Source organism: Rana temporaria, chromosome 2 (assembly GCF_905171775.1).
Source record: "Rana temporaria chromosome 2, aRanTem1.1, whole genome shotgun sequence".
In the NCBI taxonomy this organism is placed as follows: Eukaryota; Metazoa; Chordata; class Amphibia; order Anura; family Ranidae; genus Rana; species Rana temporaria.
The window spans coordinates 196,833,434-196,851,461 of NC_053490.1; the positions used below are offsets into that span (position 1 = coordinate 196,833,434).

Sequence of the window (18,028 nt, forward strand, 5' to 3'; positions counted from 1 at the left end):
ACATTTTTGCAGGGCAATCATTTCAGTGGATCAGAGGTTGAGTCCAATTCCATTATTGATGAACTTCATGTGACCGTCAAAAAATATTTGCATGTTGCGGCTTTATTGGAAGTATTTTCAATTGTACAATTTTTATTGGAGGGGAGACAGCAAGGACTGTCTGGAAGTGTCACTGAAGAAAAGGAATAAGGAACTGCGTTGTGTCAGCACCAGCAATTGCTAACTGTAAATATTTCCTCTATGTGAAGCCTCGTACACACGACCGAAGAACTCGACGGGCGAAACACATCGTTTTCCTCGTCGAGTTCCTTGTTAGGCTGTTGAGGAACTCGACAAGGCAAGTTTCTCCATTCCTGTCGAGGAAAAAGAAGACATGCTCTCTTTTTGGCTCAACGGGATCCTCGACAGTTTCCTCGTCGAAAAATGTACACACGACCAGTTTCCTCGGCAAAAAAAAAATCCCAGCAAGTTTCTTGCTGGTTTTTGCCGAGAAACTCGGTCGTGTATACGAGGCCTGAGAAGCTTGAGTGGTGTTTCTTGAAGACAATCAGGTTGTCAGTGCGCCGTGTGCCTCGTGAGCGTGCTCGCGGGTCCCGGGAACTCAATGTTCCTGGGCGGCCTGCGATTGCGGTCGGCAAAGGCAGAACAGGGGATGCCTTTGTAAACAAGGCATTCCCCTATTCTGCCTAGTGACACTGTCACTGATGGCTGTTCCCCGTGATCACCAGGAACGGTCATCAGTGATGTGTCACGTATAGCCACACCCCTTAACTGTAAGAATCACTCACTAGTACTTACTTAAATCCTGCAGCGCCACCTAGTGGTTAACCCCATTTACTGCCAGTGTCATTTTTATAGTTATCAGTGCATTTTTATAGCACTGATCGCTGTAAAAATTACAATGGTCCCAAAAATGTGTCAAAAGTGTCCCATGTGTTCCGCCATAAAGTCGCAGTCACAATAAAAAACGCTGATTGCCGCCATTACTAGTAAAAAAAAAATATTAATAAAAATGCCATTAAACTATCCCCTATTTTGTAGATGCTATAACCTTTGCGCACACCAATCAATAAACGATTATTGCCATTTTTTTACCAAAAATATGTAGAAGAATACGTATCGGCCTAAACTGAAAAAAAAAATTATATATTTATTTTTTGGGGATATTTATTATAGCAAAAAGTAAAAAATATTGAATTTTTTTCAAAATTGTTGCTCTATTTTAGTTTATAGCGCAAAAAAATAAAAACGCAGAGGTGATCAAATACCACCAAAATAAATCTGTTTGTGGGGAAAAAAGGACGTAAATGTTGTTTGGGAGACAGGTCGTAAGACCGCATAATTGTCAGTTAAAGCAACGCAGTGCCGAATCGCAAAAAGTGGCCTGGTCTTTGACCAGCAATATGGTCCGGGGCTGAAGCGATTAAGAAATGCCAGGCAAATGTTATGTCAGTATGGCCTCATTTACCTATAGAAGGGACATATTCTGAAATAGAGCTGTGTGTTGACAACGACATTTTGTAATATATTGGCATATTTTTACAATGTTGTAATTATTTTATTTTAAGTACATTTATTTAACACCCCAACCCATTAACATTCTGGGGGTTATTTACCAAAGGCAAATCCACTTTGCACTTCAAGTGCAAACTATAAGTGCAAAGTGCATTTAAAATTGCACTAAAAGAAGTGCAGTCGCTGTAAATCTGAGGGGAAGATCTGAAATGAGGGGAAGCTCTGCTGATTTTATTATCCAATCATGTGCAAGCTAAAATGCTGTTTTTTATTTTACTTGAATGTCCGTCCCCCCCCCCCCGGTCTACAGCGACTGCACTTTCAAGTGCACTTTAAGTGCAAAGTTGATTTGCCTATAGTAAATAACCCCCTTTGTTTTTACAGACACACACACAACCAAACTCTATGCATAAAGGTATTTGACATAGAAGCCCAAGACACACAAAAATAAAAATTATTTGAAAGGCTCCTTACACACTTTTATTGTCTATCTTTTCATATGTGCACATAGTCCGGGTATCTGATTGAAAGAACACATAGTTACTTGTTGGATCTCCATTTCCTTTTAGCCGATGCTGAGGCGTGCTGGAAGGCACAACCTACCTCAGCCCACAGAAAGGCCTGTGACACCCTGTTCACGGAACTGGACTTACCTTCCACCTCAGAGACCAAAAAGGCCCTGCGCTGGACCAAGCATAAATATTATACTTGCGCAGACAAACCGGGCCCGATGTTGGCTAGGAAGCTGAACTCAGTCCAGTTAAGATTGCCTGTGGGAGGTTATATCCCCCACCCCAATGGATCATGTTGACATTTGCAGACTTTCTGTCAAAGCTTTATGCTAAGCCTGATCCATTCCCACTAGACCAAGCGGAAGCCTTTTTTCATGACCTGGATCTCCCTGTGCTGTCTGAGATGGTACATGACACTCTGAATGCTAGCATCATGGAGGCTGAAGTCCTTCAGGCTATCAATTCTTTGAGGCCTTCTTCGGCTCCTGGCCCGGATGGGTTTTCTGGCCTTTATTACAAGAAATTTGCTGGGCCTCTAGCGCTTAACCTAGCAAATGCCTTGAAACAGGAGTCCCTGCCTTCTTCAGACATACTCAGGGCACACATTACTATGCTCCCTAAAACATCAGAGGACACCAAGAGTCTTCATCCTATCTCTCTCCTAAATGAGCATATGAAGATTTTGTGAAAGATTTTAAGCCTCATTATCAATAAATATCTGTGGGGACCAGGTGGGCTTTGTCTCAGGTTGACAGGCCTGTGACAATGTCCGCAAAGTGGTCCACCTCATACACCTCCTTCATCAGTGGAAAATTCCTGGGTTCCTACTCTATTTGAGCCTCTCTGAAGCCCTTGACTCCCTGTCATGGGAATATTTGCGCTTTGTACTGTCTCACTAGGGGTTTGTGAAGCCATCTTAGCCTGGATCCAGACCCTATACTCGACCCCTTATGCTTTGGTGAAATATGCACGGTTCTTCACGTCCCCCTTTTCTATTTTCCAGTGCACGAGGCAGGGATGCCCCCTGTCCCTGGCTCTCTTCATCCTGGTGCTGAAACTTCTGGCGATGTCCTTCCGGACTGACTCGAATGTCTCCAGAATTCCTTATGCAGGTAATGAGTATAAGCTTAACCTCTTCACAGGTGATGCACTATTGACCTTGACCAATCCTCTCATCACACTCCCCAATCTGCAGCAGGTCCTTTCCTGATTTTTAACCAAAAGGTCACTCTTAACGTGACATTGGCCCTTGACCTGGTCACTCGGCTACAGTCCCACTACCCTTTCCAATGGACGTCCTCCCACATTGACTACCTCAGGATCCGGCTGACCCCTTCATACCTCTCCTTATTTGCCTCTAATTATTACCCATTGCTACCCTCTATATCTCCCCTTATGCAGTCTTGGCAATTCCCACACTTATCATGGATAGGTCATATTAGCTATGTGAAAATTACTATCTTGCCCAAACTTTTGCACTGTACCGGTGTGTACCGATGATTTATAGCCATGCATCTGAAAATGATTGACAGGTGTTGCAGATCATTCATTGGTGGTCTCATTACAGTGACCCCCTAGGTATTAAATGCTCACCTTGGAGCATGCGACGTAGCGAATATGCTCAGTTAGTACACGCTTGTGAACCACCCCCTACAGCAGGGGTCTCAAACTGGCGGCCCTCCAGATGTTGCGAAACTACAAGTCCCATGAGGCATTGCAAGGCTGACAGTAACAGGCATGACTCCCACAGGCAGAGGCATGATGGGACTTGTAGTTTCGCAACAGCTGGGGGCCGCCAGTTTGAGACCCCTGCCCTACAGGCTTTAAGGCTTTTTATTCCCTATTATTCCCGAGATACTGCGTGGGAAGCCCAGGATCCTGTTACCATTATCACAAGCATGTACTGACTGAGCATAATCGCTAAGTCACACGCTCCAAGATGAGCATTTAATACCTAGGGGGTCACTGGAATGAGAGCACCAATCTATGTGAGCTCATGAGAGGTGTGTAATGCTTGCAGCTGGTTAGTGATATCTATTAGGCTTTGGGTTGATTGAGGTTTGCAGGAATTCCATTAATTTCACAATCCAGGATTGTGTTTCACAAGCACTAACTCTAGCTATCCTAACCATTTGCTCTAGACCAATGTAGGTCTGAGTTTGCTACAATCACTATATAGAGTCTGAGGCCCCTTTCACAATAACAGCTTCTGTTGTGATCAGCAGGAGATCTGTCTGCCGATAAACCCCTGCTGATCAGGTATGAGTGGTCAGATGACAAGTCCATGTCTGCCCAGTTAATTCAGAGTGGACACAGACACAGTCTGCCCTGCTCTTTGGGTGGCTGGGTATAAATGGACTCAACTATCAGTTTTCACCCGACCACCCCCAATCTGATCCACCTTCATGGAGGAGAACAGATTCCCTTCTGTTTGTTTTTAGCAGACCGTATCAGTCTGTTTAGTCAAGTCCGTTTACACCTGCCAGTGGGTGAATGGATCATCTAATCAGGTCCGCCTCAATAACTGATGGACTTACCTGATCAGATCAGTGGTGTGAAAGGGGTCTTAGAGTCCTACCCTGCTGACTATTGTATTCAGACAGCTGCAGAACCCAGAGCTACCAGAATACCCAAAGAGTAACTGAATCTGATAGGCTGCGGTCACTGTTTGGCTCCCAACTCCTTCAATTGTCTGACCAATATTTATTGAGTTCAGTGGTGCCAACAGGGCCATCAATCGCTTGAATTTGAGCTTTGTATGGTCAGCATAAACAACCTATACCTTCAGATTAAAAATCACCCACATCCACCTTTATGCCATAACCACTTACCTGATCTAAGAACAACTTTCTCTAAACTGATAATCCACTCATACCCCACTTATAACATGAATGACAGATTTATATGTTAAGTTTGTAAGGGAAGGTACATTCTGGCTAAATAGAGTATATACCATTGGCCATATAGGCAAGGTCTTACTTGGTGACATTTTGTATGTTCAGAAATAATTAAATTTTTTGGCAGTTTTGTGCTCTGACATGTTGATGTTCAGGCAGTTTGGTATTTTGATATAATAAAGCATCCTAACATGACATAAGTTAAAGGTACTCCATTAAATAGTTGGATGTATTTTTAATTTAGTTAATCAAACTTTCAGACCATGAGAGTACAGAAGAAAGAGCTGTATGTTGACCAGAAGCAATGACATGGATGGTCATATTGCTACTGGACTTGCCATTCTATCGATTCATTATTCAAATAGTTAATGTTTGGCTGGAGGGATGCATTCATCAATAATGGACTGAGCAGATTAGGTCTAATCTAAAAGATAAACTCCCCATAAATGGTCAACTTTCAATAAACTTCCACTCCAGTAAAGGGCTAATTGAAGATAGAAAATACCTACCAATAAACATTCACTGGTCATTGAGTGGATAAATATGATTCTGCAGTGTCAGACAAGCTGTAACTTGGATCAAAGTCTTTGCTTATTGCAATATAATTAAATATATACTTAAGCCTGCTAAAGCAGTGATGCCCCTGAACTTAAAAGGGCATGTGTAGGTTACCTTTAAGGCTTATAAAATCATATTATCAAATTAAGTATGTCACAGATGATTTTACATGCTTTATAAAGATTCTTTATGTACATAGTTGTGATAGTGATAGCATGGTGTTGACACAAGTGTGTGCAAAGGAAATTTTTCAGAATATAATCAACAGTTTTAATTTATCTTTCCAACCCATACTGGCTCTAACTTCAAGTCACTTATCTGTGTTGACGTACTTCAATGAACTTTTGAGCACATGGAAACTTTACTTTTTTGATAAGGCATCTTATCATATTGCCGTTCATAGAAATGAGCAGATGAATCACTGATGCTGTGGCCTTAGATCAAGGCTTTTCATTGATATGTGAGTATTGTAGTAAGTGTAAATGATGTTTTGAAGTCTTTTGAAAATTGTAGACAGTATTCTTTTTTATTTTATGTGTTTTATTTGGACAATAATATTCAAAAGAAAACTATAGAAGTAGCCATGGCTGACTTCAGGAAAACGGCTATTTTGACCTCAATATTACACTAGTAAAGCAAAGGGAAATTCAGAAATCCTTACTTGTTCTAGGTCAGTGATTCAGAAAATATTTACACGTGTGAATCAGCATAACAAACAACCAGTGCTTAAAAGTAGAGTTCGGCAATAACAACCTCTTTATTTACTCATTGAATGCTTCCTTTAAGCTACCATAGACTTAAGATGGCAGTCAGCTGATCTACTATGAACTGCATTATTTAAACCCCACCCCAACTGTCTGGTGCACTGTGGTGCATTATGCACAGTATTTGGCACATAGACAAACTTTGCACTAAGGCAGTACATGCATTCTGGTTTCAGTTATATACCTCAGCTCTTAGTTTAGTAACTTATTGTAGTATATTTTGTATGTATATATATATATATATATATATATATATATATATATATATATATATATATTGTGTGTGTGTGTATATGTATTTTATATATTGTGTTATATGTATAGCACAGTGTATATGTATCACATGCAGGCATTCCAGGACAAATCCATTTTACACATCAAAAGGGTGTTAATGTTGTTCAGGGCCATATTGATATCTGTTAATCTAATTACGCATTTCGAGGGAGACGTGTTGATCAAAGGGGGTAGTGGGCAAACAAGATTTACTCCACATATCAAAGGGGACTTGTTGATCAAAGGGGATAGTGGCCAACAAGATTTACTCCACATATCAAAGGGGACAGATAGTGACGCAGTGCTATGTTAATGTTAATATGCAATAATGCAAATTAGGGCAGTTTCTGACTGCAGCTGTTTACGGCTAGGGGTCATTATTTGTTACTCTGAGGCCTCGTACACACGACCGGATCTATCCGCTGGGATTTATCCGCAGATCAGTTCCAGCGGATAGATCCAGTGGTGTGTACGTCCGAGCGGACATTTATCGGCGGAAAAAATTCCAGCCGACGGATTTCCAGCAGATAAAAATTTCTTAGCATGCTAAGAAATCTATACACTGGAATCCTGTCCAGCGGATTGATCCGGTGGTCTATACAGACTCACCGGATCAATCCGTCCGCTCCTCTCCCTCGCATGCGTCGTAATGATTCAATGCATGCGTGGAAGTCTTTATCTTCCAGCGTCGCGCACGTGGCCGCGTCATCATCGCGGCGATGGCGCGACACGTTACCGCGGATGGATTCCGCGCGGATTTCGATCTGATGGTTAGTACAACCATCAGATCAAAATCCGCCAGAGGATTTATCCGCTGGAACGGTCCGGAGGACCGTTTCCAGCGGATAATCCTCTCGTGTGTACGGGGCCTCAAAGACAGAGGGAGATCAAAGGCCTAATGGAAATTTCCAATCAACTTGCTCAGCCCTGCAGTGTATAGAGGGTATAAGCTAGTGTTCAGTCTTGTCTTTCTCCATGAAGATGAAGACACAGATCTAGGTATAGTCTAGCACAAATTAGGGTTCTGAAGGCTACTGTTCATGTCATATTTACTCTGCTGAATTTTGTCATCTGTTGCAAGTATCTTATGGACTTTGTTCTGTGTTGGAAGTCAATAAAGTGCATCTCTCTGGAAGAATTGGGTTGCTGTGGGAAATTACTCATCATCATAATTGATTTTTATTATTTGTAAACCGTCATGAACTGCGCCTAAGCGCTAGACACAACTGAGTATGCGTGCTAACATTCAAAATAGGCAAAGTAGATATAACGTACAAACAAATTAAAAATAGATAGCAACTAAGGTAACATAAGAATCATCTAATCAGAGGGAAAAAGAAATAGAAAGTAAAATAGACACAATAACAATCAACATTAGAAAGGCAGCAACAAGTCAGGGGTGGGCTGATCAGGTGGTTAATGATAGATGAAGCACGCCCATTATCCAAATGCATTGGAGAATAAGTGAGTCTTCAATTCCTTGCAAAAGTGGATTAGCAAGTTGATTTTCCGCATGCTCTCAGGAAGATTATTCCGTAGAAATACACCAAAGACTTGTAACTAATAATAATAACTAATAAATTAATCCTCTACCCATTACTAGTATATCACTACATTGGTGCCGTGATTATCACTACACTTATTTCTTGACACAGGTTCACTCTCAAAAAGGCCCAGAAACGTATACTAGACAGTATATTTGTTTCTTTCAGAATCTATGAGAAATATGATAAAGTAAAATATATTCTGTTTTTTAAACTCACAGCTGCTTCTAAAAAAATGTAATTATTCGGAAAATTAAATCTAGGCAAGAAACAGTTTTTGTCAAAGTATTTGGTATTCCACTCATTTTATTTTATTTTATTGTGAATAAAAATTGGATTTCAAATAAACATCACTGACTAACCAAATTTAACAGAGTTTAACTGGTAGATTAAACATTAACTATGCAGTCCTTGTTTACATACTACAAAAGACTATACTTATATCCTAGGGAAAACATCTGAAAAGATGTAAGTAAATATAAATATTGAAAGAAAAGAGAAAATATAACCTGAATTTAAAAAAAAATACATGCATTCTTACTAGAAATGTGTAAATTTCTTAGGAAAAAAACAATGATTCCCATGATTCCCATTACACAGACTACTTATGGGTCTTTTTCATTATGGGCATGTATTTATTTAATTTGAAAAATACTACATATTTTCTTTAGAACACCCACACACAACCCATTTTTCACTCACAAAAACACACATTTAGAAAGGTTTTTGGGGGAAAATGTTATTCTAGAAAAGCTGTTCTTCTATTGGTACATTGAGCTCATTTTGGTACATTAAAATTATAAAAGTTTTTTTCATTTTCTCTTATTCTTTTTGACCCTGTCTCAGCTACTAAACTGTCTAAGGAGCTGTCACCCAGCAGGGGACACTGACTGCAACCATTGAAAGAAATCACAGGCAGATTGCCATTCTGAGTTTTTTTTTATTCTTTATTTGAAACAATATGAAAATATTACCAAAACTCCAATCCGGAAAACCAAATATCAGTAGGTTAATACAGGTATATAAAACTTATATACACCAAAAAACCGCGCTATCACAACACAGTAATTTCAGGCAGCGGCTATATATATATAAAACTGATACATGCAGTAGAGCTTCCAGAAATCTATATGGCCCAAATGAGTTAGCTGGTGTATACCTCCCAACAAGGGGGATATACATAGCCAGTCCAAAACCAGATGTGGCTTCCATGCACTGGTATCACCAGCCTTGGGTCTAATGCAGAAAAACAAAATGTCAACATATTGCACAGAGGTTTTTCTCATTAATTATATTAGTTAGGGGTTATAAGGATGGTTCGAGGAGTGGGGATCCCAACATTTTATGTGATCGTTGGTGTATTTATGCCCAGTAAATTAGTTGCAAAACATAGTGGGGCAGATCCACAAAGATCTGCCCCAGCGCAGTGTATCTGAGATACGCTACGCCGCCGTAACCTACTTTTTTTGGTTTGAATCCTGGAAGAATTTGCGCCGTAAGTTACGGCGGCGTAGTGTATCTCTCAAGACGTAACGGCGCCTAATTCAAATCGGCGAGTAGGGGGCGTGTTTCATTTAAATGAAGCGCGTCCCCGCGCCGAACGAACTGCGCATGCGCCGTCCTTAAATTTCCCGCCGTGCATTGCGCTAAATGGCGTCGCAAGGACGTCATTGTTTTGACGTGGACGGAAATTACGTCCAGCCCGATTCAAGGACGACTTACGCAAACAAAAAAAAAATTAAAATTATATGCGGGAACGACGGCCATACTTAACATTGAGTACGCCACCAAACAGCAGGTGTAACTATACGCTGGAAAAAGCCGACTAGAGACGACATAAAAGAATGCGACGGCCGCTCGTACGTTCGTGGATCGTCAGAAATAGCTAATTTGCATACTCGACGCGGAAAACGAGGGGAACGCCACCCAGCAGACGCCGAAGAATTGTATCTTAGATCCGAAGGCGTACGAAGACGTACGCCTGTCGGATCTAACCCAGATGCCGTCGTATCTTGTTTTGAGGATTCAAAACAAAGATACGACGTGGGAAATTTGAAAGTACGCCGGCGTATCAGTAGATACGCCGGCGTACTCGCTTTGTGGATCTGCCCCAGTATCTTTATTTTTTTGGTGGTTTTGGATAGAGTGGAGAGGGATTAGAACCCCTGTCAGTTTTTATTGCTGTTTGTGTCCCTGTTAGGGAGATTCACCCTCTCTGTTAGTCATGTTTACCATTATTATTGAAGGTGAAAGTAAAGGAAAATCCCAAATTGGGTTGTCCCCAGAAAATGAATAGAGGGAAACATCTTCCAATGGAGACACTAGTTCTGGTGACCTAGGGGTCCCCAAGAAATTTTCTTAGGATTTCCTCTCACTTCCTGTTTGGCTATGGGACAGGAAGTGAAGGGAAATCTCCACAATGGGACTCTGATGGTGAAAGACAAATCTGACAGGGGTTATAACCCTCCCTTGCTCTATCCGAAATGAAACAAATAACAAATAACTAGCATAAATGGGTGGGATGATGCATAGTAAAAGATTTATTTGAAAAGAGATTTAAAATAGTCTGATAGCCTGTCTGCCAGTTTCTGCAGATGAGAAAGCTGCCGGGTCTACTCTAAAACATCTCGTAAACACATGTTGGGATGACCATGATGCTAACGTTTATCCTTTTGATGGATACGTCTGCTCTGGCTGTCCAAGAAGCAAAAAACAACCGGGTGGCATACAGCCCAACTGAAGAGGGGGTTCTAGACCCCTAGACCTGTACTTCTTAACCAATTTGATTATCCATTAAACTAGAGCAGGGATCTGCAAACTATGGTTTCCCAGCTGCCACAGAACCACATGTCCCATGAGTTATTTTAAAACTCTGATATTCACAGACACGACTAGGCATGATAGATACTGCAGTTCCGGAATGGCCGGAATGCTGCTTCTTTGCCCCTGTTTTTTTTTTTGGGGGGGGGGGGGGTATTACAAATAGGTTGGATGAAAGTCTGAAGGGAGTTGTGGCTTGAAGATAGTGTCTTAGTACCAAACGAATATCGTCTTTGTGAAGAAGATTGAAATTGGATCTAAAAAGATTGGCAGGGCCCAAGTCTTGGAGATAGTAGAGGAAGAGGAGAACTTAGGGATGAATCCATGTACCGTTCTAAGTTCCACTCTATCAAAATATATATATTATTGTCTTCTGATCCCAGAGCCTGAAGTTCTGATACTCCCCAGCCTGATGCCATTGCCACAAAGAAAAATAGTTCCCAAGAGAGATTCCACAAGGATGCTAAATCAGATGGGGCAAAAGGCTGTTTGGATAAGGGCTCCAGAGAGATAGAGGGATCCCAAGTGGGAAAGATTTGTTTTAATGGGTGGGCTTATCTTCTTGACTGTATTGAAGAATTAGATTATTAACCACTTAAGCCCTGGACCATTTCGCTGGTTAAAGACCAGGCCACTTTTTGCGATTTGGCATTGCGTCAATTTAACTGACAATTGCGCGGTCGTACGACATGGCTCCCAAACAAAATTGACGTTCTTTTTTTTCCCCACAAATAGAGATTTATTTTGGTGGTAGTTGATCACCTCTGCAGTTTTTATTTTTTGTGCTATAAACAAAATAACGCGACAATTTTGAAAAAATTTCAATATTTTTTGCTTTTTGCTATAATAAACTTGTAACTGTTAGCGGGCGTGGCTTGCCGTGACACGTTACTGATCGTTGTTCCAGATGACACGGAACCATGCTAGCTTCTCTCTCATTAGCTTGTTGGCTGGTGATTCCTCTTCCTGAATCACTGGTGTCTCCATCTCTTGTACTGCTGGCGTTGCTGCAACCAAGTTCTCCTGGTCTAGATCAGTGACAGTGTCACCTAGGCAGAACGGGGAGATGTTGTGTTTACACTAACATCTCCCCGTTCTTCAGCTCTGTGACACGATCACGGGACACCGGCGGCGTGGTCAATGAGCTCACGGCAGGGTCACGAGCGTGTGACGGTATTAGAATGATATCCCCGTCAAAGTCTTCCCTTCTCCCCATAAAGAAAATCACCCCAATATTCCACGAGGAGGGATATTCCTGGAGTCACCCAATAAGCCACACATGGGTCACGCTTACTGCTGGAACAAGACAGATTTTAATGGTAACACAGAGCTTATATGTAATTTACAAACTGTTACAATGACAAATCTCCACCCCCTCACACAGTGGGGCTCCCATACAGATGATTAGGCAGACACGACGGAGCCGACCCTGGCGACATTTCTTTAGATAATGACATCAGTGAGTTAATTACTAGTTCAAACAGAATACATTATCTAGACAGCTTGGCCCCGTGGATAGAAGGATAATTACCACAATGAAGCATCAGAATAATTAACATGAGCCCCTTCTAATCACAGTAAACAGTAACCACAGGGCTTCTTCACACACACAATAGATCAATTAACCCTTTGAAATAGGGAGCTGGCTGAGGATGGGTCATTAACATATCAATAGTCTGTTAGAGGAGTGAGTCACACCTGAAATCACCTTCTAACACAGCATTAACCAAGCAGGGAGAATTTAAACTGAAGCATCCTTCACAGAAGCGCACCACTGGCGGCACGTGCACGATCACATGGCTCACAAACTAAAGGGGGACGTACCTGTATGCTCATTTGTGCAGCCGTGCCATTCTGTTGACGTACATCATCATGCGCCGGTTGGAACCGGTATTAAAGGATCTTCGACCCATCTCTTGTGGTCACAGCAGAGATTGCCACCAGCTGTACCTTTAAATTGCTTAATCCCAATCCTAAATAAGGTCTGTTTGCAGGACGTCAAGGATTTTGGGAGGAGGAGGGTACATCAGGAATGAAGTTTTGCCATTAGCGAAAGCTATAATCTTATTCCAAGTTGAAACAACTCTGGAGGAACATCCTTATGATTAAAGCCTCTGTGTTTTAACATTCTAATGTGAAGGTTCAATTTGTGAGGATTATGATGGGTTTGATGCCTCGAGCCAGAAGAATGGGCATCAGAGGAAAATTTTTTGGAGGCTGGACACTAAGATATATTGCCCTAGAAAATCATGGATTTCCCTGCAAATATGGCAGGACTGTTATCACCGTTAATGTTGATATTGTAAATCTCTAGAGAATTTTCAAGGTAGGAAGCCGGCGGAGGCCTAAATTAGATTGCATGCCCAAGGACTTGACAGGCATCTATTGCTTCTGCCCAAGGGTGAGGTAGATGTGAAACAAACCTCCTCACCGTGGTATTGCTTGGTGTAACAAAAGGATGCAGTTCAGGCAAGGTTCACTGGTCCACAATCCAACTGAATAACTTTGGTTGTAGGGATCATTTGTTAGCCCAGCTATTGTCATTAGGGTGATAGATGTGCCTTCGGATGTCTCTTTGAAGATCTAATTTCTTGGGCTCAGTCACCTATTTTATGGCATTTTTACACACCCTGCCAGGTTAGAGATTGGGTTGATGCTGTCTGTGCTAAGCAGATGAAGTGCAGTGTACCAACTTGCCTCAGTCTTACTCACCTGTTGGTTGTTCGTTTGCATATATAATTAAGAACACAGTTAAGGACATTTGTTTAAGATACAAACACATTTATTATACTTCATATCATTCATACACTGTTCAGAGATGATTTCAAATGTATTGTCACGTATTGTAAAAAAAAAACTTCATATATTTCTTCACTATTTTGTGCACGGCACATGTGATGCCATTTTTTACATTTTCTTTGAGTATACGTAATATGGGTGGCTGCATCCTTAAATTGTTAATAGCTACATACAATATTGTATTTTTTATATTACTTGAGTGGCACCACAAACATATGTGTTCTCAAAGATACTTACAGTAAAATCACATAATTATTCACAGCCTTTGCTATGACACTCGAAATTGAGCTCAGGGGCATCCTGTTTCCACTGATCATCCTTGTACAACTTTGTCTCACAAACTTGGGACTATAAAGTAGCACGACAAGTCGTTCCCCATGATTTCCAATGACAACCATTAATATTAGTACGACTTCAAGTCGTTCCGACGTAAAAGTAGCGCCTGCACTACTTTCGTCCGACTTTGATGCCTGAAATTGCGGCCAAAATCACGGCCACGAATCACAGCAAAATCGCGGAAAAATTGTGGCCGCAAAATCGCGTGACTTTGAAGTCGCAGTAGTGTGAAAGGCTTTAATGGGGGTCCACCTGTGGTAAATCCAGTTGATTGGACATGGTCTGAAAGGGCACATGCCTGTCTATATAAGACCCCCCAATTAACAGTGCATGTCAGAGCACAGACCAAGCCATGAAGTCCAAGGAATTGTCTGTAGGCTTCCAATACAGGATTGTACTGAGGCACAGAACTGGGGAAGGGTACAGAAAAACGTGAATCATAAAGTGCTGCAGTGCATGAAAACAGTAAGTTCTGATTAAATGAAGGTCAGTCCAACACAAGTTGTATACAGTCCTTATAATGGTGACTCTGTGAAAACAATGGCCCAGATTCTCAAAAGAGATACGACGGCGCATCTCCAGATACGCCGTTGTATCTCTGCCTAGCGCCGTCGTATCTATGCGACTGATTCTAGAATCAGTTACGCATAGATATTCATTAGATTCGACAGGTGTAAGTCTCTTACGCGTCGGATCTTAAATGCAATTTTTTTTGCCCGCTAGGTGGCGCTTCCGTCGATTTCCCTGTCGAGTATGCAAATTAGCTAGATACGCGAATTCCCGAACGTACGCGCTGCCGACGCAGTAAAGTTACAACGTTTACGTTAGGCTTTTCCCGGGGTAAAGTTGCCCCTGGGTCTATGAGGCGCAGCCAATGTTAAGTATGGCCGTCGTTCCCGCGTCGAAAATTTATAAATTTACGTCGTTTGCGTAAGTCGTCCGTGAATGGGGCTGGACGTCATTTACGTTCACGTCGAAACCAATGATGTCCTTGCGACGTCATTTGGAGCAATGCACACTGGGATATTTGATGGACGGCGCATGCGCAGTTCGTTCGGCGCGGGGACGCGCTTCATTTAAATGAAACACGCCCCCTACCCGCCGAATTTGAATTCCGCCGGGTGATTTATGCTACGCCGCCGCAACTTTACAGGCAGGTGCTTTGTGAATAAAGCACTTGCCTGAAAAACTTGCGGCGACGTAACGTAAATGAGATACGTTACGCCCGCACATTTTTGCGCCCATCTACGTGAATCTGGGCCAATGTGTTTCAGTGTCCACACTCAGGTGATCCCCATCCTCAGGTAATGGCAGCTCATCCTCAGAGCGTGTGACCTCACAACTAAGTTTGGTCAGCCACGCTTGTGAATCACCTTAAGGATTCTAGAGAAATGACACATGATTTCATCTAAAACCCAGTGGCTTAAGGCAAATAATAGAGCGGTGCACTATACACACCTAATCCATGTGAGTACCCTGTTTTGGGCTTTCTTGTTTATTTAATAACTGTGTAAAAACGATATCACGCTATGGAGCCTATTTTTACTGTTTGCATATGAGGAGCCTCTTCTTACTGTTTGCATATGAGGATACATCACCAGGGAGCATCTTTGAACCATTACCTTTCCTGAGTCCACTGATGTCAACACCGCAGCTGATGTTTCCATCAGCTGTCAGGTGCTTCCGCCATTATTGCCAGTAAGGGAACCCAGTAGTGAAGCATTACGGCTTCATGCTGGGTCCCTACTGCACATGCGCTTTAGGTAATTCTTTTTTTTTTTTTTATCTAAAACACTATAATACACTGTAATCTGATCTTTATGTTAAATTGCAGTTATATAATTGAATTGGTCATTTATTGCCAAAAACATTTGCTTTGTTTTTCTTTTTTTTGTGACTATTTTATGAGTTGAAAAAAATATCTGTGTATTTTATTTGCTTTAGGTCTAGAAGAAGATTTGAACTGTAAATATCGTAGCAGCACAACAAATGCTTCAGTACCAAGGAACAAAGAAAACTACAGTAGCCAGGTAAATAGATTGTCAAGTATTGGAAGACATAAATGACATGTTCATTCTCTCCTGATATAAAGTAAATATGCTATTGTTATAGCATACAGTAATTACTGTATATGCAAGGACAGGTGTTGGGCCAGAAAAAACAAAAATGCTTTTGGGAACTTTGACTGTACCAATCAATTATAATAAAAATATATATATATATATATATATATATATATATATATATATATATATATATATATATATATATATATATATATATATATATATATATATAAAAATTATTATTATTTAGTAATGATGGAATGGTCACACGTCATGATTTGAGTTTATGAGAAAGAAAGTTAAAGGGGTTGTAAAGGTTAATTTTTTATTTTCTAAATAATCTGTAAACACAGCATGGGAAGTAGTCCCAAGGGAGAGGGGGAGCACGCTGACTAACCCCAGCCAGAACGCCTCAAAAGATGTGGGCAAGCTTACTGAGGAGGAACAGGAAGTGAGAGATTCAGGCAAAGAATAAAAAACATTTAGAAGGGAAATCAAAAGGAAAAGGTACGTGAACCAACAATGCACTAGCTTAACACTTCAGCCCCGGAAGAATTTACCCCCTTCCTTACCAGAGCACTTTTGCGATTCGGCACTGCGTCGCTTTAACTGACTATTGCGTGGTCGTGCGACGTGGCACCCAAACAAAATCTACGTCCTTTACAAATAGAGCTTTCCTTTGGTGGTATTTTATCACCTCTGCAGTTTTTATTTTTTGCGCTATAAACAAAAATAGAGCGTCAATTTTGAAAAAAATTCAATACTTTTTACTTTTTGCTATAATAAATATCCCCAACATATTTTTGGTAAGAAAAGTTATAGCGTCTACAAAATAGGGGATAGTTTTGTTGCATTTTTTTTTACTAGTAATGGTGGCGATCTGCGATTTTTATTGTGACGGTGACATTGTGACGGACATATCAGACACTTTTGACACATTTTTGGGACTATTCACATTTATACAGCGATTAGTGCTATAAAACTGCACTGATTACTGTCTAGCAGGGAAGTGGTTAACACTAGGTGGTGCTGAAGGGGTTAAATGTATTACCTAACGTGTGATTCTAACTGTAGGGGTAGGGGACTCACAAGGGGAGGAGACCGATGTGTGTTCCTCTGTACTGGCAACACACATCGATCTCCTGACAGGACCGTGGATCTGTGTTTACACACACAGATCCACAGTCCTGCGGGCAATAGCGGTTGCGCGCGCCCCCAGATGGCTGGGCAGCCCAGGACGTCATATGACGTCCACCCAGGATGGGAGATCCCATCTGTGGACGTCATATGACTATGGGCGGTAGGGAATTGGTTAAAGGAACCTATTTAGAAAATAAAAAACAAACCTTTACAACCCCTTTAACCTTAGATTGAGGAGAGGGTTCTTTATTGTTAGAACAGCAAAAATGTTTCACCCTTCCCCAAGAGGTGAGTGTTACAAGCTGAGAGTCTCAACAACATCAAAAAACGTTTAGATGTCTGTCTAGAGCCACCCACTTTTATAAGTAAAAAAAAACGTTGCTGGCTTTTAAAGCCGATATCAAGCAAGCTTGATTTAACCACTTGTCTGCCATGGCATTTATAAATGATGTACCTTGGTAGTCTAGTGGTTAAATGTAGATGTTACCATCTATTATCTGTTTCAATCTGTGGGGCTGATTTACCAAGCCTTTACTCCATGACTCATGGAGTAAAAGCAGGAGTAGCAGCCGTTTGGTGATTTACTAAAGAAATACGCTGCTAGTGCAGTGTATTTCCCTAGTTACTAATGTGCCGTGCGCCAGGAGAGGGTGCATTGTGCACCAGTACAGACCTGGCGCACGGCACATTAAACTGTATAATTGCGGGGGTTCGGGCGGGTGTTTATTAGGGGGGAGGTGGGGGGATGCAGGGGAAGTGAAGTGACATGTGTTTTGAAGTGTTTGGCGGGCCGAATTGAAAGGA

General features: G+C 41.4%; 1 protein-coding gene across 1 annotated transcript in view; it reads left to right on the plus strand.

Moving 5' to 3' along the window:
* Positions 1-18,028, plus strand: part of MYO16 (myosin XVI) — a 357,599-nt gene that overhangs the window by 311,377 nt on the left and 28,194 nt on the right. The window contains exon 34 of the mRNA XM_040336205.1: positions 15,963-16,048. Coding sequence (XP_040192139.1) covers positions 15,963-16,048 — 86 coding nt within the window. The remainder of the gene's footprint in view (positions 1-15,962; positions 16,049-18,028) is intronic.